At 39.6% G+C, this 25,953-nt stretch overlaps 2 protein-coding genes and 1 long non-coding RNA gene across 13 annotated transcripts in view; 1 reads left to right on the top strand and 2 right to left on the bottom strand.

Annotated features, from left to right (window-relative positions):
• nid2a (nidogen 2a (osteonidogen)) overlaps positions 1–8,310 on the bottom strand; it is a 45,324-nt gene extending 37,014 nt beyond the window's left edge. For 2 of the 3 annotated variants that reach the window (XM_074626514.1, XM_074626513.1), the window contains exons 1-3: positions 7,964–8,309; positions 6,160–6,345; positions 5,674–5,790 (exon numbers count right to left, since the gene is read on the bottom strand). In XM_074626514.1, the coding sequence (XP_074482615.1) occupies positions 5,674–5,790; positions 6,160–6,345; positions 7,964–8,170 (510 nt within the window). In that variant the 5' untranslated portion in view covers positions 8,171–8,309. Of the gene's footprint in view, positions 1–5,673; positions 5,791–6,159; positions 6,346–7,963 lie in introns of all 3 variants that reach the window. The other variant, XM_074626515.1, reaches the window with a different exon arrangement.
• A 6,325-nt stretch (positions 8,311–14,635) lies between these two features.
• The window catches only part of ptger2a (prostaglandin E receptor 2a (subtype EP2)), a 48,110-nt gene continuing 36,792 nt past the window's right edge, over positions 14,636–25,953 (top strand). For 3 of the 9 annotated variants that reach the window (XR_012592870.1, XR_012592866.1, XM_074626564.1), the window contains exons 1-3: positions 14,644–14,786; positions 15,461–15,645; positions 17,727–18,673. Coding sequence is in view for 3 of the 9 variants with exons in the window: in XM_074626564.1 (XP_074482665.1) it covers positions 17,804–18,673 (870 nt within the window). In the remaining 6 variants the exon portion in view is untranslated. Of the gene's footprint in view, positions 14,787–15,460; positions 15,646–15,670; positions 18,674–25,953 lie in introns of those variants that run through there. The other 6 variants (XR_012592869.1, XR_012592868.1, XM_074626565.1 and 3 more) reach the window with 3 other exon arrangements.
• Positions 22,390–25,953, bottom strand: part of LOC141762634 (uncharacterized) — a 53,491-nt gene continuing 49,927 nt past the window's right edge. The window contains exon 3 of the long non-coding RNA XR_012592871.1: positions 22,390–22,574. This is a non-coding gene — a long non-coding RNA (uncharacterized LOC141762634). The remainder of the gene's footprint in view (positions 22,575–25,953) is intronic.

Here is a 25,953-nt window from a genome sequence, read left to right as displayed (position 1 = left end):
GTGTAGCTCAGTATGTGAGTGTGTGCTCCGACAACCCCCCATCCAACCCCCCCACCGACCTTCCTACAGGCATTTTGTTACACCTTTTTTTAAAGAGTGTCCTCACACTCCCAATATTGACCAGACACACGCACAGACGTTAATTGTCTCTGGGAGCAACAAATGTTTGTCGTCAGGGTCGTCCTTTAAGGTTCAGTCGGTAACATCATCAGTCCGCTGGGTTTATCTGCTGCACGGTGGGGGTTTGGTTTGAGAGTCTGGAAATACCCAACAGCTTAACTCAAGATACAGGAAGTTCATTTATATAGTTGGGGAGCAACTAAACACTCTTCATTTGTTTGTATACCATATTCCAAGGAACAGTTTCAAAGTGTGCATCGATTTTCTCATCTAAGTCTTGGCAAGAAAGCAAATGGGCAAAAAAAGCACATGTTCATTCAACGGAAGCAGCTGTCAATCACTCACGAACTCTGATCAAACAGTCAAACTACGCAGCGCTGATCAAAAATGAATCAATATTCTGTTACTGTAATGCCTATTTCTCTCCTCAGATGTTTTCAGAAACATATCTTAGTGTACTGTTTAGCTGTAAAATGAGAAAGTTTGCGTCAAGACATATTTTAACTCTGCTTTTATCGCCTGCAAGCATGTTTCCCAGTCTTTGTGTTCAGACTTTTGCAGAATCCAGGCAGACCTTTTTAAGTCGACGCTTGGTTGGCAAGCAGGTAACGACCTAACAAGGCTTCATTATACTTTTGCATACCCTGCAAACATGTATCAGATCTCATTCAGTTTAGTCTACAGCATATTTAACCTTAGTTTGGTCGTGTTTGTTTATTTATGGGTCTCGTTTACTCTGTCTTTATATAGTTTAGTCTACTCTGCCCTACTAAAGAGAGTTTAATAGACTTCTCATGTTGCCTGTGTTTCAAATAAGTGACTCATCACTCTGTAACAAATGTTCTGAATCATATAATAATTATCTGGAGCTGGATGGTTAGTCTGGAACATCCCGAGGAAGAGAGAGAGAGAGAGAGAGACGGAGTTAGAGGGAAGTCTGGATGAACGTACTACACTTGTTTGTTGGTTGCCGGTTTTCCAGCTATAGTCGGCCGCAGCACAGCTGCAAACAGGCAGAGAGAGAAAGAGAGCAGCTGCAGGCCAGTTGCCAGCCTCGCCAGAGTGCTACAAACGGAACTGCCTACAGCGTGGGAACTGGCACACACACACGCACACACACAAACACACACACAGGCCAGGCTTGTGGCCAGGAACAGTCCAGTCAGTATTTCACCGTTGTCGTATGAAAACCCCTGCTCCGATCTTTTGGGTGCCGGACTCTAAAAGGATTCCCTTCTCTCCTTAAAGCTGGAGGAAATCGTACAACTCCAGGGCTTATGAAAGCTTTTCAAAAACCTTTTTGATCAGCTCAAGAACACATGGTGGTTAAAACCATGGTTGCTTTTCTTAGATCCTGGAAGGTTTGTGAACATTAACATGTTTCCCGCAACTACAAAACCAGAGCACTTCGACTGCACTAGTAATTAGTAAAGCCGTCAAGATCCCGAGTCTCAAGTCTGTATCCAAGTTGAACTCATGTAGTCTTTTAGTGGATATTATGGAGCTGTACAGCCTCGAGGCTTTTGTTTCTGCTTATAGACAGAGCTCAATGATAGACAGAATAACATAGTATGAGAGCTGATTTTCAGTAAGAGTCTGCTTTGAACCAGGATGGACATATTTCAAGGGAAGCCCCCTGTGTCACTGCAAGGGGGCCCCCAGAAACAACAAATAACACTAATAGGAACAATAGTTCCTATTGTGCTACAGGAAAAGAAGAAAGACAGAAGAGAGAGAGAGGAGAAAAGAAGAAGGACAGAGAAGAGAAGAGAAAATAAAATAAAGTAAGAAAGACAATGGAGAGAAGAGAAGAAGGACAGAGGAGTGGAAAGAAAAGGAAATGACAGAGGAGAGAAGAGGACAGAATAGAGAAGAAGGACAGAGGACAGAAGAGAAGACAAGAGAAAGAGAAGAGGACAGAGGAGAGGACGAACAGAGGACAGAAGAGAAGACAAGAGAAAGAGAAGAAGAGAGAGGAGAGAAGAAGGACAGAGGACAGAAGAGAAGACAAGAGAAAGAGAAGAGGACATAGGAGAGAGGAGAGAAGAAGGACAGAGGACAGAAGAGAAGACAAGAGAAGGAGAAGACGACATAAGAGAGAAGAAGGACAGAGGACAGAAGAGAAGACAAGAAAAAGAGAAGAGGACAGAGGACAGAAGAGAAGACAAGAGAAAGAGAAGAGGACAGAGGAGAGAAGAAAGACAGAGGACAGAAGAGAAGACAAGAGAAAGAGAAGAAGAGAGAGGAGATAAGAAAGACAGAGGACAGAAGAGAAGAGAAAACAGAGAAGGGAAGAGAAGAGAAGAGGCCATAGGAAGAAAAGCAAAGAGAGCAAAATGGTGAGGGCCCAACAGAAGAGTCCATTTATTCATTCACTCAGTCCCATCTGACCTTCACACAGCAGACATGCTGGTCAACCTCCACTTTCCTTTACTGCACATGTGTCTTTGAAGAGAGCTCGAGGGGAGAGGTCTACTGGGGTCAAATGTAAAATCACATTCCAGCTGAAATTGCTGCTCGTATACAGGAATGCTCTCAGGAAGGGAACTCGGGGTTAGATGTGCAATATTGTATATATTGTATAGAGCATGCCCTTATGTTGTCACTCTGTATTATTTCCTTTCAAATGTTTTCATAGTGTGGACCTCCATTTTTGTACAGTATCGTACCACAGACCATTTGCTGACAATTAATATTGACATGCTGATGTTTAGCAGGTATAAAGTTTATCATGTTCACTTTCTGAGTTTAGTGTGTTAGCATGCTAACAATTGGTAATTCGCATTAAACACAAAGTACAGCTGATGGGAATGTTATTAGTTTTGCAGCTATTTGGTCATAAAGTGTTGGACAGTTGACCAAATACCTCAATTTAAATATTGCGATGATATTGTAGGGTTGGCTATTGGTGCTTTCACAAAATATTTACGGAGGTTTTTGATGAATATTTAACAGTAATGTAGATATAATGACTAAGAGGGTAAAGACAAATAATAGAACAGCTAGAAAAGTCGGGTTTTCACTTTACCAAAGAGCATAGAAGCACACACAACAAAAACAAAAATCAAATTCATGGATATTTACATTGACTTCACGTTTAGTGGGTGATGAAGAAGCACATAAGAAGTTGATTTCAGCTGCTCAGAATCATGACATTCATGATAAACTGTGTAACAGCGTCCGCTAACATGACAGGTGTCCTCGTGTGAAGAAGGATTAGCAATATGCTGCTCAAAGTAAAGCCTTGTCAACACGTCCTAAAAACATACACAAGGCCAGATTCTCTGTGGAAATGGCTCTGGTCATTAGTAGACACAACAGAGGGTGTGTTAAGGGTTTCAAGTGAAGCAATTACTTCCCAATTATGATAATGGCCTCTTTAAGACTAATTTCATAGAAAACACAAGCCCACTTTTTAAGGATGTGAACTCTCTCTCTCTCTCTTGGGCTCGACTTTCCACTCCTCTCATCCCTATATCCGACCCCCAAACACCACTCAGTCTGCCCCCTCCCCCCACGCCGTCACCCCTAATACACATCCCGACAAACACACACACCTCAGGTTAATCAGTTCACACACACATACCGCTCTACCCCCAACATACCCCGCCCAGCACCTCTGGCTAATCGCTTCAAAGGAAGATGCTATCAGTCCAAAGGGAGACCCACTGAAGCAAATCCCCAGACCGGGACCTGGACTGCTCCGATCTGACAAGCCACGCAGACCCTCTGAACGACAAAACAGCCCCTTTCAGAGGTGGACACCAGCCTCTAATCAGCATTTGGTCAACAGAATTAAATCCAATATTTGAGGCTCAATGAACTCATTTGGCAGCAGTCAAATTGAGCCCTAGGTATTGAGAAGTGTATCCCCACTAGACCATTTAAATGTTTAGCTTTTGATCAATCAGGAAGAAAGAAGGAGGCCTAAAAGAAACCAGACCAGGAGAGTAAAGAGAAAGGACAAACAGATGAGAGGGAGGGAGCGACACAGAGAAGAGATCTCCTGTTTTTTTCCCCTTAAATCTACCACTCCCTTCATCCCTGACTCCCACATGCTGCAGACCAGGAACAACAGAGTGCTGTTTGTTTGATCGATAAGTTCACTCGGCCTGGCTTTGCTTGGACTCTTTCCCAAAGACAAACTCAAACAAAGCCTCCAGTGCTCCTATAGGTGATGCTTTCTTTTAAAAAGGTCCAGAATTTCCTAGGGGATATTTCTAGAAATTTGGTATTGAACATAAAGAAGTGTTTAATTGGTACACTCCCAATTAAAAGGGGCATTTCAGCCATTTTCGTTCAATTAATTCATCGTGTACTACTCAGCCTGTGAAGACAGTTGTATAATGTCTTCTGCAGCTTTGGAGGGAGCTTTCTAAAGTTTGAAAACAATAACCCTGATGACATCATCAGCTTGGTCTTGAGACTTAAACTGTATTTGGTAAAGCCTGCATTACAAACTGTAAGTGTGAAGTTTGAAAGATGTGTACATTTAGGAGGTAGGGAGGGTCTAATGCAAGCCGGTATACAACTGCATTATGGGAAATGTAGTTTTTTAAGCTTGTCCCCTGCTAGAGACTTAAAACGAGGATATCTGGGCTTTCTCTTGCGAATCGCGCAACTTTATGGAAGTCACATCCTAAATCGCCGGAGTAGCCCTTTAATTATTCGAGGAATTCCTAGCATAGCCTAAAGCGCATAGCCTAAAGCGCAGTAGATCATCTGAACACGCAAAAATGTGACATTTGTCTACAGGCATGTATACAATTTAACAAATAAGCTGAGTAAAGTTTCTAATGTGAACAATCAGTGGATATTTACTTGGGTTTAAATAGAGCTTTTATTGAGGAGAAAATTCCTTATTTTCCCTATAATTAGTGCCAAATTACACGCTTCTTTCCAGGACAATTCCTGGAAAATTACGGACATGTAAATTGAAGTGTTCAAGCTGCGAGGCGTGCCTACCCAGGGGGCCGCGGGAGAGTTGAAAGAGGGCGCGGAGCGAAAGATTTGAGGCAAAGATACTACCTAAGGTGAAAGGGACAGGTGCGGACCAGGGACAGGGAATGCAGAAAAATCTAGTTTTGTGCCAAAATGTATTACAATATGTCAGAAACTTTGAATAAACACTGAGGTGGAATTGGGTTGGAGAGGAGTACTTAATGGTAAACCAAGTTAATCGCTGGTAACTGGCTGACAAACAGGGAGGGAAGTAAAGTCCAACAGAGCATGTGAGCATTAATGGTCGAGGCATGTTTGTGTCTACCTGTGTGTGAAGGGATAACGAGTCGGGAGAGGCACTTTGATGACCCTTAAAGATGACCTCTGACCCCTTGAAAAAGTTAAGAGGCAGATTAGGAGGGGAAGGGAATTACAAATAGACCCCCCGCCCCAGGCTGATTACAAGTGATGCACATCCTCCAGGAATTTGGGATTGTGTCTCTCACGAGAACCAAAACACACTTAGATGATGATAAAATGACCTCGTTCAGCCATAAATCAACACACAGATAGACGAGGAGGCCTAGAGCTAGTGCTCTCAGTCCATCTTACCTTGTTTGAAGGTCCAGTGGTTCGAGTTTGTTCTTCATACGCCGCGACGTTCTCCCATGTTGCAACCACAACATGCGTGGGTGTGAATTTTGCATCTGGGAATCCTCGATGGACTTCCTGGGTGAGCAGATGAATGAATGAATGAATGAATGATGGAGGGAAAGAATGAGAAAAGAATAAAAAAGGAAAGATGGAGTGTACAATGGATTGAACTAATGGATGAGGAACTGGAAAAAGGAAGATCTGTAGTTAAGCAGAGCGCATAACGTATTCATCTCAACATCAAGCTTTTAATTTGCATTTTAAGAAATGATATAGCTACAAAGCATACGACAAAATTCAATAAAATAAAAGTAAGATAAAATAAAATAATAATTTGCGAACTGAGTAGAAAAAATAATGATAACAAACTAAAATAAATTAAAATTAAAGAAAGAGAAGAAAAAAGTTGTAATTAATTTCACTTGTTTCAATGGATAAACCGACCTGGGCCACTCTGTTGAGCACACTGGGCGTTTCGGTCACCCGGTAGTAAATCTGTCCTCGCCCTCCGCTGGTGTCGATGTCGGCCAGAAACGGAGCCACCACGGGGAAATCTGTGGGGAATCCGTCGTCAACGTATTGCTTCTCCATCGGCAGGTCCTGGGCTGATACGATTCCATTAGTAGCCACCTAGAGACGGAGAGGTTAAAAATGAGCACCAGCAGTCTACCATCGGCGTTCCTGCAGACCAAGAAATATCTGGAACACCATCATGAACCCATGGAACCCCCTAATGAACCGTATGCTCTCATAAACCACTGGAACCTCCATGGGCACTGCTGGAACCCCCTCATGGACCCCAGGAACCACATAATGAACCCCTAGATCCCCTTTGTAAACCACTGGAACCTCCTCAAGGACCTCTGGGCCTGGTCCCCGATGCAAACCACATACAACAGTTACTGGCTTTCCTCTTGATGGATTATGCTGTGTAATAGAGCATGACACATTCTGATGATGGGTATAATAATAAGTGTCATGGAAAGCAACACTCTGCGGTTGGTGGAATGGAGCAAAGTACATTCACTAAAGTACTGTACTTCAGTAACATTTTGAGCTACTTGTACTTTACTTGTGTATTTCCATTATATGCCAGTATTAGCATCAAACTATACGTATCAAAAGTAAAAGGACTCGTTATGCAGAATGGCCCATTTCATAATCATATTATTTGATTATAACTACAGGTGCATTCATGTATACATTACTTTAAAGGTGCAGTGTGTAGGATTTGGCGGCATCTAGTGGTGAGGTTGCAGATTGCAACCAACTGAAACTTCTCCCGTGGGCCAAGTTATTTTATAGTGAACTATTGCTACTTTCACTTGCAATGAATTCATTTTATAGTGAAGTGTTGCTACTTTAAGTTGTAATGGAGTAATTTATAGTGAAGCATTGCAACGTTTACTTGCAATGGTGTAATTTAATAGTCTATTGATACTTTTACTTGGAATGGAGTCATTTCATAGTGAAGTATTCCTACTTTTACTTTCAGCGGAGTAATCTTTTGATATTGCTACTTTTACTTTCAATACAGTAATTGTATAGTGAAGTATTAATACTTTTACCTGCAGTGAAGTACTTTTATAGTGAAATATTGCTACTTTTACTTGTAATAGGGTATTGTTTTAGTTGCAATGGAAGAGTTTTATAGTGAAGTATTGCTACTTTTACTTGTAAAAGGGTATATCTTTAGTTGCAATGGAAGATTTTTATAGTGAAGAATTGCTTATTTTATAGTGAATTATTGCTAATTTTAGAGTGAAGCATTGCTACATTTACTTGCAAATGACTCATTTTATAGTGAAGTATTTACTTGAGTTAATGATCCTCCACCAGTGATGTTACAGTAATTAAGCTAAAAGTTATTACAAGCACAATCTATTCTTAGTCAGTTGTTGACTTTCTACATCTGTTGAATATAATTTTTTTTTTTTTTTAATTGTGTGATGTCAGAATATATTTTAAGATTTCTTTCTTTCAAAATTAAACATATATTCACACAAACTGCATGGGGAATAATGTGTGGTCACTTAAACAGAATTCGGCCAAACAGAAAACAGATTTCTCCCATTCACATGTTAATAAATCGCTCCATTTGGCACCATAAAAAACCTCTGCTGTGAGCCTGATCCAGCAGCTGCAAACATCACCTGCAGAACTTTAGAGAGTCATTCACACTTTCACAGGCAATATAATAAAGAAGTCAGTATGCACAAGCATGCAGAGGAGTGTTAATGCTACTCACATATAGCTGGGAGAAGAAGGAGTCGTAGAAGTAGAAGGGTCTTGGCAGGGACAGCACTCTGGAGGTTTCATCGTCGCCCTCTGCCAGAATCAGATCTCCACTCAGGGTGCCATAAGGGAAGAGATCAGCCCTCTGGATGGCTGTAACCACACACAGGCTGCAGCTCCAGAGCAGCAGACACACAGCCAGCAGTAGCCCTCTCTCCATGGTAGTAGAGCTGTGGGGGTGATTGAGCAGCTCTGAGAGGTACAGATGGAGTCAGAGAGAGCAGCAGAAAGAGAAGGAGATCTCTCCTCCTCTCCGTCTCCACCTCCAGGGAGGAGGGAGGGAGGGAGGAGTCAGGGCCAGCTCTGATTGGTCGGAGGCGGGTTGAGTGACAGCTGGACGGTGCTGGAGGTAACATCTGGATGGTATTAGGAGAAGAAGACAAATAGAGCAGTTTTAATCCGGATGTAACTCTATCTGTTTCACAACAATGAAAAAGAGACAGTGTAATTTATACAAACACACATGTGAGAATTTCCTTGAAAGACATTTATCAAGATGGATGTGGAAACACCTGGGGAATAGCCTATATATTTTCTTAAAACATATTATAATATTATAATATAATCCCTAAAGATTAATATTTGCTGTAAAGTGTTAAATTTATTATTATTATAAGTACCTATTATTTTTTTCTTTTGAATACACTTCAATTATCAATCATACACTTTACATTACTTAGTTATTATGTAATTTTAATCAGTTTTATTTTTCGAGGTTATTCACTCATTAAACACTATCTATGGATGCACCCTGAAAATACTTTACTTTGTGCGCCCCCTACTGTCCGCAGCAGCACATGGCAGCATACAGCATGCTCAGTGTACTCAAGCAAATTAAGATGAAATAAAAAAATAATCCTTTACTCGTCCCACAGCAGGGAAATGTGCAGTGTTACAGCAGCAAAGGGGACAAGATATAATAAATAAAAATATAAAATAAATAAGTGAACAGTAAAGATAATAAATAAACAAAGCATAAATATATAATAAATAAGTAAGAAAACAGTAAATATATTAAATAGGTACAGTAAGGATAATAAATAAATAAACTGTAAAGATATAATAAATAAGTAAGTAAACAGTAAATATCATAAATAAACTGTTAATATATAATAAGTAAGTAAATAGTAAAGATAATAAATAAACTGTAAATATATAATAAGTAAGTAAACCGTAAATATAATAAATAAATAAATTAACCACAAAGACATAATAAATAAGTAAACTTTAAAGATATAACAAATAAGTAAGTAAATGGTAAATATAATAAATAAATAAACTGTAAATCTATAATAAGGATAATAAATAAATTAACCGTAAAGATATAATTAATAAGTAAGTGAACAGTAAAGATAATTAACTGTAAATATATAATAAGTAAGTAAACAGTAAATATAATAAATAAACAAACCGTAAAGACATAATAAATAAGTAAAACAAAGATAATAAATAAATAAACTTTAAAGATATAATACATAAGTACACAGTAAATATAATAAATGAACTGTAAAGATATAATAAATAAGTTAACAATAAATATAATAATAAACCATGAAGATATAATAGATAAGTAAACAGTAAAGAAAATAAATAAATAAACCATAAAAATATAATAAATAATTAAGTAAATGTTAAAAAACAAAACCCTCAAAATATAATAAATAAATAAAAGGTAAAGGTAATAAAGAAGTAAACCATAACAATATAATAAATAAGTAGGTAAACAGTAAAGATAATAGATAAATAAACAGTAAATATATAATAAATAAGTAAACAGTGAATATAATAAATAAAGCATAAAGAAAATAAACTGTAAAGATGTAAGTCCACGGATGGACAGATATACAATATGTTGTGTGTGCAGACAATAATATTAGTATATAAAATCAGTTTGACATTACTAGGTAGATAGACTGCCATCATAAATAAAGAAAAATGATCAGGGAGGACATCTAGTAACTTCCAGGTGCTGCCGAAACAGGAAGGTCTTTAGCCACGCGACCTCCTCTCCACCACAAAAACCTGGAGAGGACAGATACACAAACACACAATGCTGAAGCACACAATCCAAACAGAGATAAGAAGAGAGGCCGAGTCTCTTGGATCAGATCCAAGACGTCTGGAATGAAGCACCGACAGCCAGGGGAGGGAGACAGAGGTCCGCTGGTCCGCACAGAGAATCCTTGGTACTGTATACAGAGGACAAATAGTGCATCCACATTCAGTCAACTGTGTACAACTCGTAGGACTTAATATTCATCATCACACAATTTCAGGACAATGCAGAAAGACAAGTATCCCAAACACACTGATAGGATAACCCAGATGGAATGTACTGGACTGGCCACGTCAGTCCAGCTGTGCATGTGTTTCACTTGCTGCAGACCAGACTGAGGCCAAAAAGCCCAGATGAATTTAGCACAGGCCAGGCCAAGCATTAAATCATTTTACTCAGTTATCTCATTAAAAATGTTACACACTCTGCAAACTATAAGCACAACACATATTTTACTATTGTGGTATATATGCAATACATTTTTATAACGCATTAATGCAACTTGCCATTTTTAGGTTGTAGCGGGCTCAGTTTTAAAGCTAGAGTGAAGATACTGGTATCATATGAAACTAGATAACCTAAAGAATCCCTTGATATCCATTTCATGTTTGCTTGTCAGGAAGAATGCCAAATAACGCTTCAAACTTGTGCTAAATTTTGACGAGGAAAAGCTGACATGGCCATTTTCAAAGGTGTCCCTTGACCTCTGACCTCAAGATATGTGAATAAGAATGGCTTCTATGGGTACCCACGAGTCTACATTTGCATAAAGCAATCATATTTGCCCACTCCCATGTTGATAAGAGTATGAACAGATGAAAAATTAACTATAGACGATTAAATATTTTAATCGATTGACCACAGAGTTTTAGGAGTGATAAAATTAGACATCTGTAGATTTTATTGAATGCTACTAAACCAACTCGCTACAATAGAATATGCCTTCTAGTGTTGAATCACCAACAGCTGATGCTTGTACCTACCCAGAGCAACCTGTAGGTGGAGCCAAAGGCCAGATTGATTTAGTCAGGGAAAACTAGAATGTATGTTTTACTTTGTGTGTGTGTGAGAAGTGTTTTATAGTCAGTCTAGCATGTTTTAAATGATCGGTATCAGCCTTGTAATCTGATCACATGCTTACATATAGATTCTCAATAAACCACAGCGTATAAAATACACAATTAATGGCAATTTCACTCCCTAATTTGAGGAGTTTAATCATTAGCCTCTAATGGGATCCTGTTGTCCTCTCTGGTCATGTTTTCCTGTATTTCAGTGTGTAATTACAGGCTGCTGACATCAGATATTCACCCAAATCAATGAACTCATCAATGATTCAGACGAGGACCATTAGCAGCCTGGACACACACACACATATGGGTGTATACTGTTGACGTAAAGGAGTGATGAGAGAAATGAAGCCTCGCTGTGGGACCCTGTATGTGTGTGTGTGTGGTAGAGAGAGTGAGACAATACATAAAGCTCTTGTCAGCATGTTAGCTGATGCCAGCCCCTCAACAAAGGCTGTTTACCAGCAGAGCACACCATACCGTATAGGCTATGTGGATTAAGACCTGATGTATAATGGAAGTGCTTCTAAATAAAGAGCACAGACAGACAGACAGACAGCGAGGATCTCCACTTAAGATGACCACCATAGTGTATTATATCGGTCATCATCTGGATCAATATCTACTCAAGGGTGGAGCAGGAAGTCTGACAAATAATCAAACAAAAATCTTAGTTCATGGATTTTGTATATTTACCGTTTACCTGATTCTGTTTCAAACTATCATCTGGGACACTTTGGATTAAAACTGCAGCACTTTATTAAAAAAATTGATATAAAATGTTGTAATAGTGCTTTACGTTTTAATAAAGTCACTGGATCGAAATCATGGAAACAATTGCTCCTCTAAACATCTGCGGTCTGTCATTTGAAGGGAGAGGAGAGGAGAGGAGAGGAGAGGAGAGGAGAGGAGAGGAGAAGGCAAAAAGTAAAGACAATGAAAAAAAGGAAAGAAAAAGAAAGAAAATTACAAGAAATAAAAGAAAAGGGAAGGAAAGGAAATTAAGGAAAGAAAAGGCAAAGGAAAGGGAATAATAAGACAAGAAATCAAAGAAAACGGAAGGAAGCAAGTGAGAGGAAAGGAAAGGAAAGGACAATAAATTAAAGAAAAGGTAAGGAAACAAGCGAGAAGAAAGGAAAGGAAATTAAGCAAAAAAGGAAATGAAAGGGAAGGAAAAGACAAGAAATTAAAGAAAATGGAAGGAAGCAACCGAGAGGAAAGGAAAGAAAGGGAAAGGACAACAAGAGCAAAGGAAAGGAGAGGAAAGGTATGTTGGCGTCAGTAGAGGGCAGAGGACAAGGTAAAAGAGGCCTCTGCTGCATGAGGAAACAAATATAGAGCAAGGGCAGAAGGGGACAGAGAAATTAACGAGAGACTAACCTACAGAAACACAGAAAGAGAGAGACACAACAGGAAGACAGATAAAAAGAAACAGGAAGTAGAAGCGCGGAGGACTCCTGCCTATGACGAGAGCTGTCAGAACTAAAAATAACGCTGAGAAGTTGACGTGTGAGATTGTGAAATGTAATGAACTGTATATGGATTAATGTGTGGCTTGAATTCGATAGGTCACCAGCTGAAGCACTTGAGGGGTTTAGCCATATTAAAAAAGTCTGAAGTGAGCAGAAAGAGAGATTGGTGAGTGAGACAGGAAGCGGTGATTACATAAAGGCAATATGTCACAATTAAGAGCTCCGTAATGGGCCTGAAAAAGCTTTCAGCATACATCACGGCCCATTTTAGGATCCTGTTGGGCTTTTATTCTACTTCTAAAATGGGTGAAAAAGGGGCAATTAGAATAATTTTAATGCACTATATGGCAATTTTGAAAGCTAATTCACTAAATAGGCAGATGTTGCATTACGTTTTTATGATCGACGTCATCCTCGCTGGACAAAATCATCCGTATCCACTTCAAAAAGCATGGCACAACCCAGAAAAGAAAAACAAAAAAAATGTGAAATTGTTATACTGGTTAGTAGACATGACGTTCATAAAGTAGACAGATATTACTTTATTAACTAAATTAATATCACAATTTTCTTGTTATTAATATAAATTCTTGCAGGCCAGGACATCTGTAAAGTGCCATGCACATTTGGTAGACCCTGTTGTTAGTTGATTAATCGTTTAAAAACTTTATTAATTAAGCAAAAAAAAGGCCAATATTTCCAGTTCTCCAGTGGGCAGATATGCTGCTTTTGTGCTGTTTCATATCATTTTAAATATAATATTTTTAGTCGATTTACAACAGAAACCCATCCACCAACACAGGCATGCTCGCACACACAAACCTGTGTACTACGATACGATTTTTTATCATTGCTGTTGCTGTTGTTGCTTTATCTTTTGTCTTCTGTACGGTTAGTCTGAAACTAGTTCTTATCTTGTGCTGAGTCATCTGTTTAACGTTTGCCTATATATACATATATATATATATACAGTATATATATTTATATATATATACTGTATATATATATATATATATGTATATATATATATACACCTCTCCTCTATATATATATATATATATATTATTGTTTTATATATTTCATATCCTTTCATTATATTTCACATCATTCTATGAACTAAATCATTAATTTATTAATCAAAAAGAAAATCTATAGATTAAACTTTAATTAAAACAATCCTGTTGTGACTGTGTTTAAAGTGACCAGTAGTGGTGCTCTTCAAAGCCAAAGATAGTTAAAATAAATAAATAAATAAATGTAATGTGTAATATAAGTACCGGGCTTGGTACTCCTAGTCAATGAATTGATTAGTCGGTCAACATAAAATGAATTGTCAACAATTTGGATGCTTTATTAATCATTTAAAAACGTATTTTTATATATATATACCTACATTCATATATTACTATTATTATTTTTATTATCATATATATATATATTCATATGTAGATACATATTTATATATAATATATATATATGATAATAACAATAATAATAAAAATACTAATAATGCAAAAAAAGCCAAATATTTCCAGTTCTCCAGTGGGCAGATATGCTGCTTTTGTGCTATTTTTTAATATTAAATACAATATTTTAGTTATTTTTGGACTGTTGGTTGGACAAAACAATGACCATTTTTTTTCAATATTTTCTACATTATTAGAAATTATCATTATTTTTCAACATCATTCTATAAATAATCCTGTTGTGACTGTGCACAGTTACAGAAATTGTGCACCAGTAGTGGTGCTCTTCAAAGCCAAAGATATTTGGTGAATTTAAAATTGGAAATGATTGAGTATGTATGACATGGTATAAATTATTGATATATCATTCCTTATATATTTGACTACAGGTTGCACCAGGCTTGGTACTCCCAGGAGCATTTTCCCATTGACTTGTAGCCTAGTATTATCTAGTAGCTTGTGAAGGTGAAGCTCTCCAACTAGCTCCAGCCTGCAGACATCACTGGGTGGGTGTACCCCTCTCTGTGTGACGTCACCGCATCACTCCCTGTACCCCGGGTCCATTCATCTCTACCTCACACAGCAGACTGCGCCTCGCCCTTTACACACCTTAACTTGACACTGGGATCTGTTTCTCCACTGAGCGACTCTATCTGGACGGTAAAAACGCGGACGTGAACGCCTACACTACAGGGAGAGAGTTGTAAAAGAGGTGAGAACTTCATTATTTGGATGCGTTTTCATGCGCTCATGCAGAACTCCCTTAAGAAAACTCACTATTTTAAAGTTTTTCTCTCTGACTGAAAAACGCTCATTATGTCAGAGCTGATTTTAAGTTATTCTATAAGTTTATAGTTGATCTTCAATTCGGCATAAATTGTATACATCCAGCAGCATTTATATTCCAAATACAATCCAACTTTCACTCAGTCAGCACGTTGTGTGCGCTTAACGCAACTGAGCGCGCACTCTTTCACACTCAATTAATTTTCTTACATGTGTGATTTTACAGTATTATTCAGCCGACATCGCAACTGACAAAGTCTGCGTTCAACTTCTATGAAACGCAACCATCCACGGACTCAACACCTGGATGCGTTTTCATGAGCTGTAGAGTCCATGCGGATGGGGCTTTAATGCAAAACTCCGATAAGAAAACTCGCTATTTTAAAGTTATTCTCTCTGACTGGAAAACGCTTATTATATCAGAGCAGATTTTTGATAATGTTATAATTCTATAGTCGAGCTACAATTCGGCATAAATTGTATACATCCAGCAGCATTTATTTTTCTAAAAACAATCCAACTTTCACTCAGTCAGCACGTTGTGTGCACTCTTTCACACTCAATTCATAATTTAATTTTCTTACATGTGTGATTTTACAGTAATATTCAGCCAACTGACACAAAAACCTGCGTTCAACCTCTACGAAACGCAACCATCCACTGACTCAACACCTGGACACATCTGGCAGAGCTCTCTGTGCTTTGGGACATTTCCAGTTATTAGTGCCTAAGTGCCCCTAAACTTCCACCAGAGGAGCGGACACCTTGCACTACAGAGCATGTAGGTGAGTCACTATCTTACACACCCTGTGAAACTGAAGGCACAATTGAGTAACATCCTCAGCACAGCTGGCAATGTGAGCAGAAAATTGTGTGAGAACTGTGAACCTTCAGCCTTGTCAGCTGATATTTGTCATCTGGTGAGACAGAAGAGGAAGAAACGTTGGGTTTCACAACTCCAAAATCTCACACTGGAGCAGAGTTCAAACCCTGGAATCTCTCAGTATATGCAAAATGTTCCTTTCTATGAGAGGAAGAAGATTTTCTCCCCTTTTCTCTGTGTATGTGTGGGATCAGTTAAGTTAGACAAAGCCTTACAAACATGGAATTAGAGTGGCGTGTGGTCGACATTGTTTACGTAGACTCAAAACAAGAGTCGGAGAGTAAGATTAGAAATCATCCTGCAGGATCTCCTTAGGGGCAAGTTAACAAATGTTGTTGCCAGTATGAAAATGCTGATGTGCAGGCTTCCCTAAAGTTCAATCACAGTCAAATTTTCTTGCTAGCCAAGATCTTGTGTTTGATGAGCTGGGTTATAGCTGATCCATGAGCTGTGGCTGACAGATTTTGGGTTAACTTTGGTTTCTAAATTGGCCTCAAATTTGAAGTACTAAAGGGAAAGTTTAGGTGTTTTGAAGTGGGGTTGTATGAGGTACTTATCCATGGTCAGTGTATTACCTATAGTAGATGGAGTTTGGAGAAACAGACAGGAGTACCGGCACCGGAGCAAAGCAATGTACTGCTGTGGACGGGGCCTAAAAAAATCAATATCTGTTTAAGTGTACGCTATATTTAGAATATTTTCACCGCTTTACCTCGCCGTCAGACAGCCCTTTTCTGAAGGGGAACTAAAGCTGTTGTATCTGTCTATGTTCTCACAAAATCCACCAGACTCCATTGAAAAAAACAGCAATTTTACCTCGCAGAACACAAGAGTTGCTGTGTTATTTTGTGACTTTGGTGAATCTAACCAAAGTCAAACAATAACACAAACAAACTAACCGATCGAGGCAGCAGTAGACCAGCGACTCCCGTGTTCTGGGGGGAGTAAAATTACAGTTTTTTATCAATGGAGTGGCTTTGACAAGCGCAGAGATGGATACAAGGGCTTCGTTTTTTTTATTATTTAATGTGAAAAGACATAACAGGTGAGGCAAGACAAGACAAAAAAAACACAAGGGCATTGGGTGACATGATGGTAACAGTAACAGCAAAGTAATAAACTGGGGTTGGTCCTATGATTTGGGGGGTGTGTGTGTGTGTGTGTGAGAAGATGTATGTCTGTTTGTTATGTAGTATCCACTGTGTGTATACGTGTGCATGCAGACGTGAGGGCAGAGGAGAAATTGGTGTTGTAATGGGGCAAGAGAGAGAAAGAGAGAGAGAAAATAACAATAAATGAATCAAAATAAAAGGGGGTTATGGGCGAAAGGAAGGAAAGAAGAGAAATTTTGACTTATTTTATTTTACAACGGCTTAGTAAGTTTTGGATTCTCCAGAGTCCCACAATAACACAAACAGATCGGTAGACCAGCAACTCCCATGTTCTGTGAGGTAAAATTAGTTCTTTTTTAATGTAGTCTGGTGGCTTTGGCGAGAGCATACATAACAGCTTCAGTTCCCCGTTGGAAAGGGCTGTCTGACAGCAAGGTAAACCAGCGAAAATAATCTAAATATAGCGTACACTTATTTTAGGTGTCTAAATTCTGTTTTGCTCCCGTCCACAGCAGTCCATTATTTTGCCTGTCTGTTTCTCCAAACTCCATCTACTGTAGGTAATACACTGACTATGGATCAGTACCTCGTACAACCCCACTTCAAAATACCTGATCTATCTCTTAAAGAACGTCTTAACATATCTGAAAATTATTATCACATGATCAGTAAACTCTAAGTGACTAGTAGTGACATGTTTAAACTTTATGTTTCTCTTCTAAAATATTGCTAATCTGGGCTAAAACTAAATTATATGTACAATTAATAGATTATCAAAATAGTTGCCGATTCATCTTCTGTTGACCAATTGATGAGTCGACTGATTGTTACAGCTCAGTTCTTCTTTCTTTCTATCTTTCTGTTTCACCAGGATGGCTGCTGACAACTTTTTAAGGACACGTTTTTGACCCTTTTTTTTTGAAGCAGGACATATTTTCGAATTAAATCATGTCTCCAACCAAGGATTCAGAGACTCACCTATGCCACTTCAAGCTCCATATCGACGACCCTGTCAGCCCGGTGATCAGTGCCATCATGTTCGCCTTGGGCATCTTTGGCAACGTGGCTGCCCTGGTGATACTGGAAATCCGGCGGCGCAGAGACACAAGGTCAGGGGACGCGTGGCGCCGCTCGTTGTTCCACGTCCTCATCACGGTGCTGGTGGTCACAGACCTGGCGGGGACCTGCCTGATCAGCCCGCTGGTGCAGCTGTCGTACTCGAGCAATACTACCTTGGTGGGGATGTCGCACTCGCGCAACACTACCTCGGAGGGGAGGTCGCCCGGGGATTCTGGCAGCGTGTGTTCGTACTTTGGCGTCAGCATGACCTTCTTCAGCCTGGCCACCATGTCGCTTCTCTTTTCTATGGCGCTAGAGAGGTGCTTCGCCATCGGGTACCCCTACCTGTACAGCCGCCACGTCACCAGGAAATGTGCCTACATCGCAATCCCGGTGGTGTTTTTGTTATGTACGCTATTCTGTCTCCTCCCCTTCGCGGGATTCGGTACATATGTACAATACTGCCCCGGAACGTGGTGCTTCATTGACATGAACCCTAGCAAAGCGGTGGACCGGGTCTACGCCAACCTGTACGCCTCTCTCATGCTGGTGCTGGTGCTGGCCATTGTGGCGTGCAACGGGTTCGTGGTGTACCAGCTGTTCAGGATGTACCAGCGTCGGAGGAGGAACGGCGGCTCGGTGGTGAAGGCGAGGTCCAACAGCGAGCGCAGGGCGATGTCCATGGCGGAGGAGGTGGAGCATCTCATCCTGCTGGTCTTCATGACCAGCATCTTCATCATCTGCACACTGCCCCTGGTGGTAAGACGACAGCACATAACTCACATACATGCTTTTAAAAATACACAAGTAAAGTTTAGGAATGTAAAGGTGACCAGGTTTACAGATGACCTCATTACTTTCATTAAGGCTAATCCACCCTATAAGGACACTAGATTCTGAGTGAGTGAGAAGGTCCTGGTGTTTTGATATACAGGGGTCACCACCATTTCTTCATCTGTTAAGGTCAAACTCCACCGCCAGCGAAACAACATATCTGGAAAATATGTGTGTTATTTATAAGGGATAATGTACAGCGAGCCGGTCATTGTTGTGACATAAACCCAAACAGGGCGAGGGTTAGGGTTGAAGGGGTTTATTTCACAACAATGACCCGCCAGCTGTACATTATCCTGCTTATTACACGGCTACTTACTTAAGAAATCAATAATTTGACACAAAAATGGCCCGCCATCACTTGGAGAGTGATGAAAGCATAATCAATATTAAAGGTGCGGTGTGTAGGATTTGGTGGCATTTAGTAGTGTGGTTGCAGATTGCAACCAACTGAGTACCCCTCCGCACACTCGTCCCTTTCCAAGACTGCGGTAACATGAGCCACCGCGTGCAAAACAGTAGTAACGCCGTTCGCCTCGCTCAGAGGCCGTCCTTATCGTAATAACACTACTTTATGAGCAACTGAAGTCAGACAGCGGCTGGTTGTACCACGGTTTTTGCGCTCTGCGGCTCACGTTAGCGCAGTTTCACAAGCGTGACGGAGAACTACGGTGGCCTTCAGGTAACGTAAAAATGCAAAAGGCTCTCACTGGAGCGGCTTGTCCATTCTGGTCAACTGTAGAAACATGGTGGACTCCATGAAGAAGACCTGCCACACAAACACAACAATCTTATCAAATACAGGTCAAAATGTCACCCAGAGCAGATACAATTAACTGTATATGTTATGCAATCTGATATGTATCTGTGTAACTGTGTCTCCGCACACTTAAGGCATTTTTTGGACATGCAGCTATTCATAAATAATACAATAGACTATGGGCTGTTCTGATGCCAAGTTGTCGACAGGAAACACTGTAGCGGTGCCTTTCACTGACTCAGCTGCTTATCTCGATGCCAGGTATAGACACTAGATGTTTAAATATAGATATCACGTCAGCGTAGTGTAAAAGTACTCCGATCTTCTGACTTTTTAAAAATGTTTTGTACTGATGTGTTATTTCAAAATGCATATATTTTCAGTTCATTGAGTTTAAATAAAAATCTAACCGTTTTACAATTACTACTGTCACATACTGAGAAGGTGCCATTTCAATGGGGTTTCCAGTCTTATTGTTATTGTGAAAGTCAATAGAGAAATAAGAAAAACTGATAAATATTCTGTATTTTTTAAGAAAACAATATCACTAGAAACGTTTTAGAGAAGAAAATAAAGAGAGCAATCTTATTATTAGCAAGGGACATGATACAATCAGCAGGCTTGACATACAGTAAACCACGGAATTGTAAATGTCCTTTGATGAATTTGACCAGTTCGCTATCACCATTACCTTCAGGAAGCAATTTGGACCGAGGCCCTAATGAGAAGATAATGGTCAGCCTCAGAAGCTGTAATTATACACCAGCGACCTTTTCAGATGTCCTGGTTGTAAACCACTTTAAGGGGAACACCACCCAAATTAAGAATTCCACTATGTTATTTTCATGGCCTAGGAGAGTTCAGTCAATATACAGTGTTGTGAACCTGAAAGAAAGGCTCACCTAAATCCGATTAAGTGTACGCTATATTTTTAACATTTTCCGACCGCGAACTGAAGTGGAAGTGAAACATGTCTATAGGTTACTGTTTTTTTTTGTTATCTGAATCTGCTGGCTTTGGACAGAGCGTAGATATATACAGTACATAGGAATAACATGTAGGAATTTTGAAAACGGGCGTAGTTCCCCTTTAAGCTTCTGCTCATCATCAAACCTGCTGTTGGTTACCATGCATTGACCATAAACCAATCAAATAAATCATAAATATGAAGAATATGTAAAACAGGATTAGCTGATTAGCTAATGTCAGTGCTGGCACAAAGCCTTGTTTTGAACTTTATGACATATTTCTAATTGAATTGGCCAGTGGAAAGCAGTTTTGATACAAGAGCCAGAAAGTTGATTTTGGAGATTAGGACAGTAAGGCTGGGTTGATGGATGGATGGCCCAAAGTACAAATTCAACCCACGAATGACTCATCCTGCGCTGATTACCCCTTGAGTTTTGTGACCAAACTCGCTTCTGAAAGTGTCACTTTGGATTTCAATCATTAAATCGATAACAAAAAGTGCCATATGCCTCTCAGCTGTGGCTTGAAATGCAGTCATGACCTTCGTTCGGCATCACACTTGAGAGCTTTGCGTCTGTGGGTTTGTGTCTGTGATGCTGTGGATGCTATTAGATTAAGTTCTGCACTCACGCTGATTTTAATAGCATCCACAACATCACAAACACGGACCGCAAACACAATAGAGCAGTCTGTGCAGTCATAGTTAAGCTGCCATTTTAACCGAGTGTCTATTTCGACACATAAAACGTGTGCAAGTCTTTTTTTTATCACTTTAACCCAACTAAAAGTAGAGTTAAAGCTATTAAACTGTATACTAAGTGGGTATTCTTCCATGCGATACAGTTTGTTATGGAATATACAGCACGAGGATTAAAATAGGTCCACAAATTAGCACCTAAAGCCACGAGCTGCCTTCTCAGGTTTTATCCTGCATAATGAATTACGAGGCGGCCACCTCTGTCAGATATCATTTATGGGTGTTTACATTGTTTGATATTGCTCTTCTAATATTCAACCAATGTGAACACACATAAATTTGATGTTATGTTAGCAGTTTATTTAAATAAAAACACTCACCGCTCACCTGGTAGAGCGGGCGCCCCATGTACCAAGGCTGAGTCCTTTCTGCTTGTTTTCATATTCTCAGTCTCAAACATATAGCTTAACCATGTCATGTGATATGCTACTATAGTACACTTTAGGAGCAAATACGAATACAAATGGATCTCCGCCTCATTTTAAGAGAGGAAAAACCCTGCTTTATGATGCCAAAAAGCCCATCAACGTCCTTGAAATCAGATACTGTGTGTTAGTGAGTCAGGGTCAGATGTAATTCACTTTTATTTCCACTAGCTCCTATATCGTCGCGAGGAACACTAATTTGCCAGACCATTGCTGCCTAACAGATGAGTGGAAAAACCGTCCAAAATATCAACAGGGTGTTTACAGTAAACTGGCAGGAATGAGTACATTGCCTTAAAAATTATCTTTTGAAAAGCATCACATCATTTATGTACCTTTAAGTGATGGTTTATTAAATTGTCCTCTACTGTACACTGTGTGCCAGCCAGGTGTAGACCACTGCAGGCAGGTAAAGGACACTGGTATCATCTTACTACATTAGCTTTCTCCACTGCCTCATCAGGAGGCTGAGTAACACAGATGACTCAGGTAGAGTGAGGTTAGACAAGGACAGACAGAAAGGAGGCAGCAGATTGAAAGAGAACTGATTAGGCCAGAGAAAGGAGATAATCACCTTATCATACAGCGTGTCTCCTAGCCTATCTTTAAAAAAAAAAAGAGAAATATGCACATCTGCAATATTATTATTAATAATATTATTATTGTTGCATCATGTCAGCTGTGTTAGCCTGTCTTACCTTCTCTTTATCAGATATCCAGCGACCGTAACCAGACCTTTCACCCCTGCAGGCAGAAGACATTATAACATTAATGTCAGCCATATATTAATTCTTCTTTTAATGGGAATGCTATGTCAGATATACTGGTGAATCACTCACATTCGTCGCTCCTCTCCTCTCATATTTCAACAGAATGGCCACATTAACTTATTGGCAGACATCTCCATTTGTTGGCCTGCAGGAAGATGTAGAAAACCTTTTACCATATTTCACTCAAATAGCACACTAAGTGATTATGCTGAGGGGGACGTTGTGTCTTATTTTATCAGTCCTCTTGTAGAATTTCCTTTCCCATTCCTTTTTTTATGATCTAGATGAAGGCAGAAATGTCTTCTCTGCTGATAGCAGCCGTTTTATATTTCCAGTGAAGAGATGTCCAGAAATTGAGACACTGGGACAAACATTGGTGGGGACAAACTTGTAGAGAAAAGTGTCTCTAAACACATCTGAAAAGTGTTCTTGCAGTCTAGACTGGAAATGGAAAGCTTGGCTATATTACTCTGTATTAAGATTTAAAAGGTGTTTTATATTTACTTTATGGTCACACGCTTGCCAAGGCTGCACGTTCGAGCATAATAAGCGATGCAAAAAAAATGCATCATTTATTAATAGCCTTATATGAACACTCATGGGTGTCCAGCCAGCAATGTGATACCACAGTTTGAGGTCACGCACACACACAGCGAGGTCATATTGCATTTTTTTCCTGCTGCGCCTTCAGTCCAATTGAAAGTGTGATGTGCCTCCGGTTATCTGTGATTGCATTAAAAATTGAAAAGGCTAGACAATAGCCTTTTGGCACAGAAATACAGACACGCTGATGGAAAGGTAGACATAGTGTTAGATAGACTGAAAAGATTGGAAGACAGTAAAGGAGTTTGAATGGTGCAATTGTTAGTTCCAAATACACTGATTTTGAGGGCATTTTTCCCTTTATATGATGAATAACTAGAGTAAGGTCCTAGCCTGGACTTAAACCTATAAAACTACAACATGTCGTATGGACGCTCCATTCAGTTAACTGTCAATAAATTGTTAAAGTTGTTAAACCACCTTTTCACGAGTTAAAGGCATTATGCAACATTTTCCTAAAAAACAATGCTGTATTCTTTCAAAGTTCGGACACGCGGCACCTTCCCGCAGGGTTGTGCGGAGCTGTGGGTGTGTTTATTTGTGCTTTAGAGCCTAACCGCTTTGAAACAATCAGAAATTAACGTTCTATTCTTCTGATTCACTGCTTTGTTCTCGTTAACGCCGCCCCTTCTCTTCATTCACTCTATAGTTTGCTCGACTACCGCTGCTCTCTCTCCCTCTCTCTCACTCGTTGAGCCAACAAGCACGGGCCAACAAATAACAATCGACGATGCTACAGAGTATACCTTTAAAGGCTTGTGGGTACAAACAAGCATGCATGTTTGAAATGTTGATATTTTGGATGGTCTCTCAAACTGTTGGAAAACCTAATGAAAAACAGCCACAAGCAGAGATTAAAGGTCTTTGCACTCCAAGTCCGTATTTGTCGTATGTGTTTTTTTAATCCGTCATCCGATAAAAATCATAACCTTGCACACTGAGTCCAATGTGTTTTATTATTCTATTCGTTGCGAAAACTTGCAATGCAAGACAAAACTGAATTAATTACGTGGTGCTAGTCCCAAATAGGGGTGGGAATCACCAGAGGCCCCATGATACAATATTATGACGATACTTAAAGGTCACCTATTATGCAAAATGCACTTTTCCATGTCTTTTAAACATCAATATCTGTCCCCAGTGTGTCTACAGGCCACCATAGTATCATAAAAGACCATCCTCTCTCTTTTTCTCCTCCTCCGTTTGTCCGGAAATGGGTGCAGAAAAAAAATTCGCTTTTTTTCCTTCTCTTCTGACGTCATTAGAGAAATGCAAGCCATGTAAGGGTTTCCTGGTCGAACCAGAGAGAACCTTCAGTAGCTGACCCCGCCCCACAGCGCGTCACTGTCTCTCCTCCTCAACCTAACTTGAGCAAAGTCTGCAAGAACCAGCAGAACAGGCTTCATGTACTCCCATCATCTAAATATAACATGTTCATTCACAAAGGCTTTATGTAATTACACTGTTTAAACAGATGATATTTATATATTATATATATTTGATGTCATGCATGTAGCAGAGTACAGGTAGTAAATAGTGACTTGTAAGCAACACAACACATTTCTGTTTCACAGTCAAACTTTATTTGAGTTGACAGATGACAATATTAATTATTCACAGCATTTGTAATCATCTCACCTGTTAGTTAGTTATGTTAACATGGTACAGGAGAAAGTCTTCAGCTCTGGTAAACTATGGTAAGCTAAGCTCCGGTGGTCTGTAGTCATGGTAACACAGAGACAGCTACTACTGTAAATAATATACCATTACTCTGATCTTCCATACATTTATCTTTTAGCAGAAATAATGAACTGACTACTGTTTCACATCTTCTATTTTCCACCCTGATGGTCGCTGTGTTTACACACCGTCTCATAGCGGTAGCATGTAGCTAATGGGGTTAGCTCTGTATCTCCCATCTGCTTTCAGCTATCTGCTCTCCTCTGGGATGATTCTGTCGGTCATTTCTCACAGATGGATCTGTAAAGACAGACGTAAAACAGAGTGTATGTTTACGGTTTACAGAGTTGATGCATGAGGTAAACACTGAGCTAACTAACAGAGCTATAAATAGTATTATTTACCTGAGAGAAACCGTCAGGAAAACCTGGAATCTGGACCGCAGATGTTCATCATGTGTCGCCGATTTCTGATCAGATTCCTCCGGTAACGTGCGCTGGGTGAAGTTTCTGGTTTATAAACTTTAAAGTGGTTTATAAGCTCTATTCTAGCTGCCTCTCCCTCCAGAGCTTCTCCGGGAGGGAGGGGGAGATAGTGACGCTGTGTTGTTGAGGAAGTTTGATTGACAGAAAACGCTGACCAATCAGAGCAGAGTGGGAGGAGACAGGCTGTGAATCAGTGGTTTTCAGACAGAGGCTGAATTAGGCTCTGAGGCAGGCAGACTCAGGCTGCAGTATGAGAAGAATAAAGGGTTTTTTGAACATTGCAGCATGTAAACATGTTCTAGTGCAACATTAAAATACATCTATGAACCTGGAAATGAGCATAATATGTGACCTTTAAGTCACGATACGATCTTATTGCGATTTTAAACATTACAGTATTGCGATTTATTGTGATTTATTACCTTTTTCAACTGCAAATCGTGCAGTTTGTCAACATCTGTGTTATTTAATAATATACAGTTTTCACTCTGTTCATCTCAGAGTTTTCATTCACATATCTTGAGGTCAGAGGTCAAGGGACCCCATTGAAAATGACAATGTCAGTTTTTCCTTGCCAAAATTTAGCGTAAATTTAGAGTGTGATTTAGTGTTGGTACCAATCGATTCCTTAGGTTTTTCTAGTTTCATATGATACCAGTATCTTCACTCTAGTACGATGATTTCAGACAAGTAATATGGACTTGGTGTGCAAAAGCCTTAAGAAAGAATATCACCTCTGACTCACGTATTTGCTCA

This window comes from Sebastes fasciatus, chromosome 24 (assembly GCF_043250625.1).
Source record: "Sebastes fasciatus isolate fSebFas1 chromosome 24, fSebFas1.pri, whole genome shotgun sequence".
Lineage (NCBI taxonomy): Eukaryota > Metazoa > Chordata > Actinopteri > Perciformes > Sebastidae > Sebastes > Sebastes fasciatus.
This window is presented reverse-complemented; position numbering and strand designations above follow the sequence as displayed.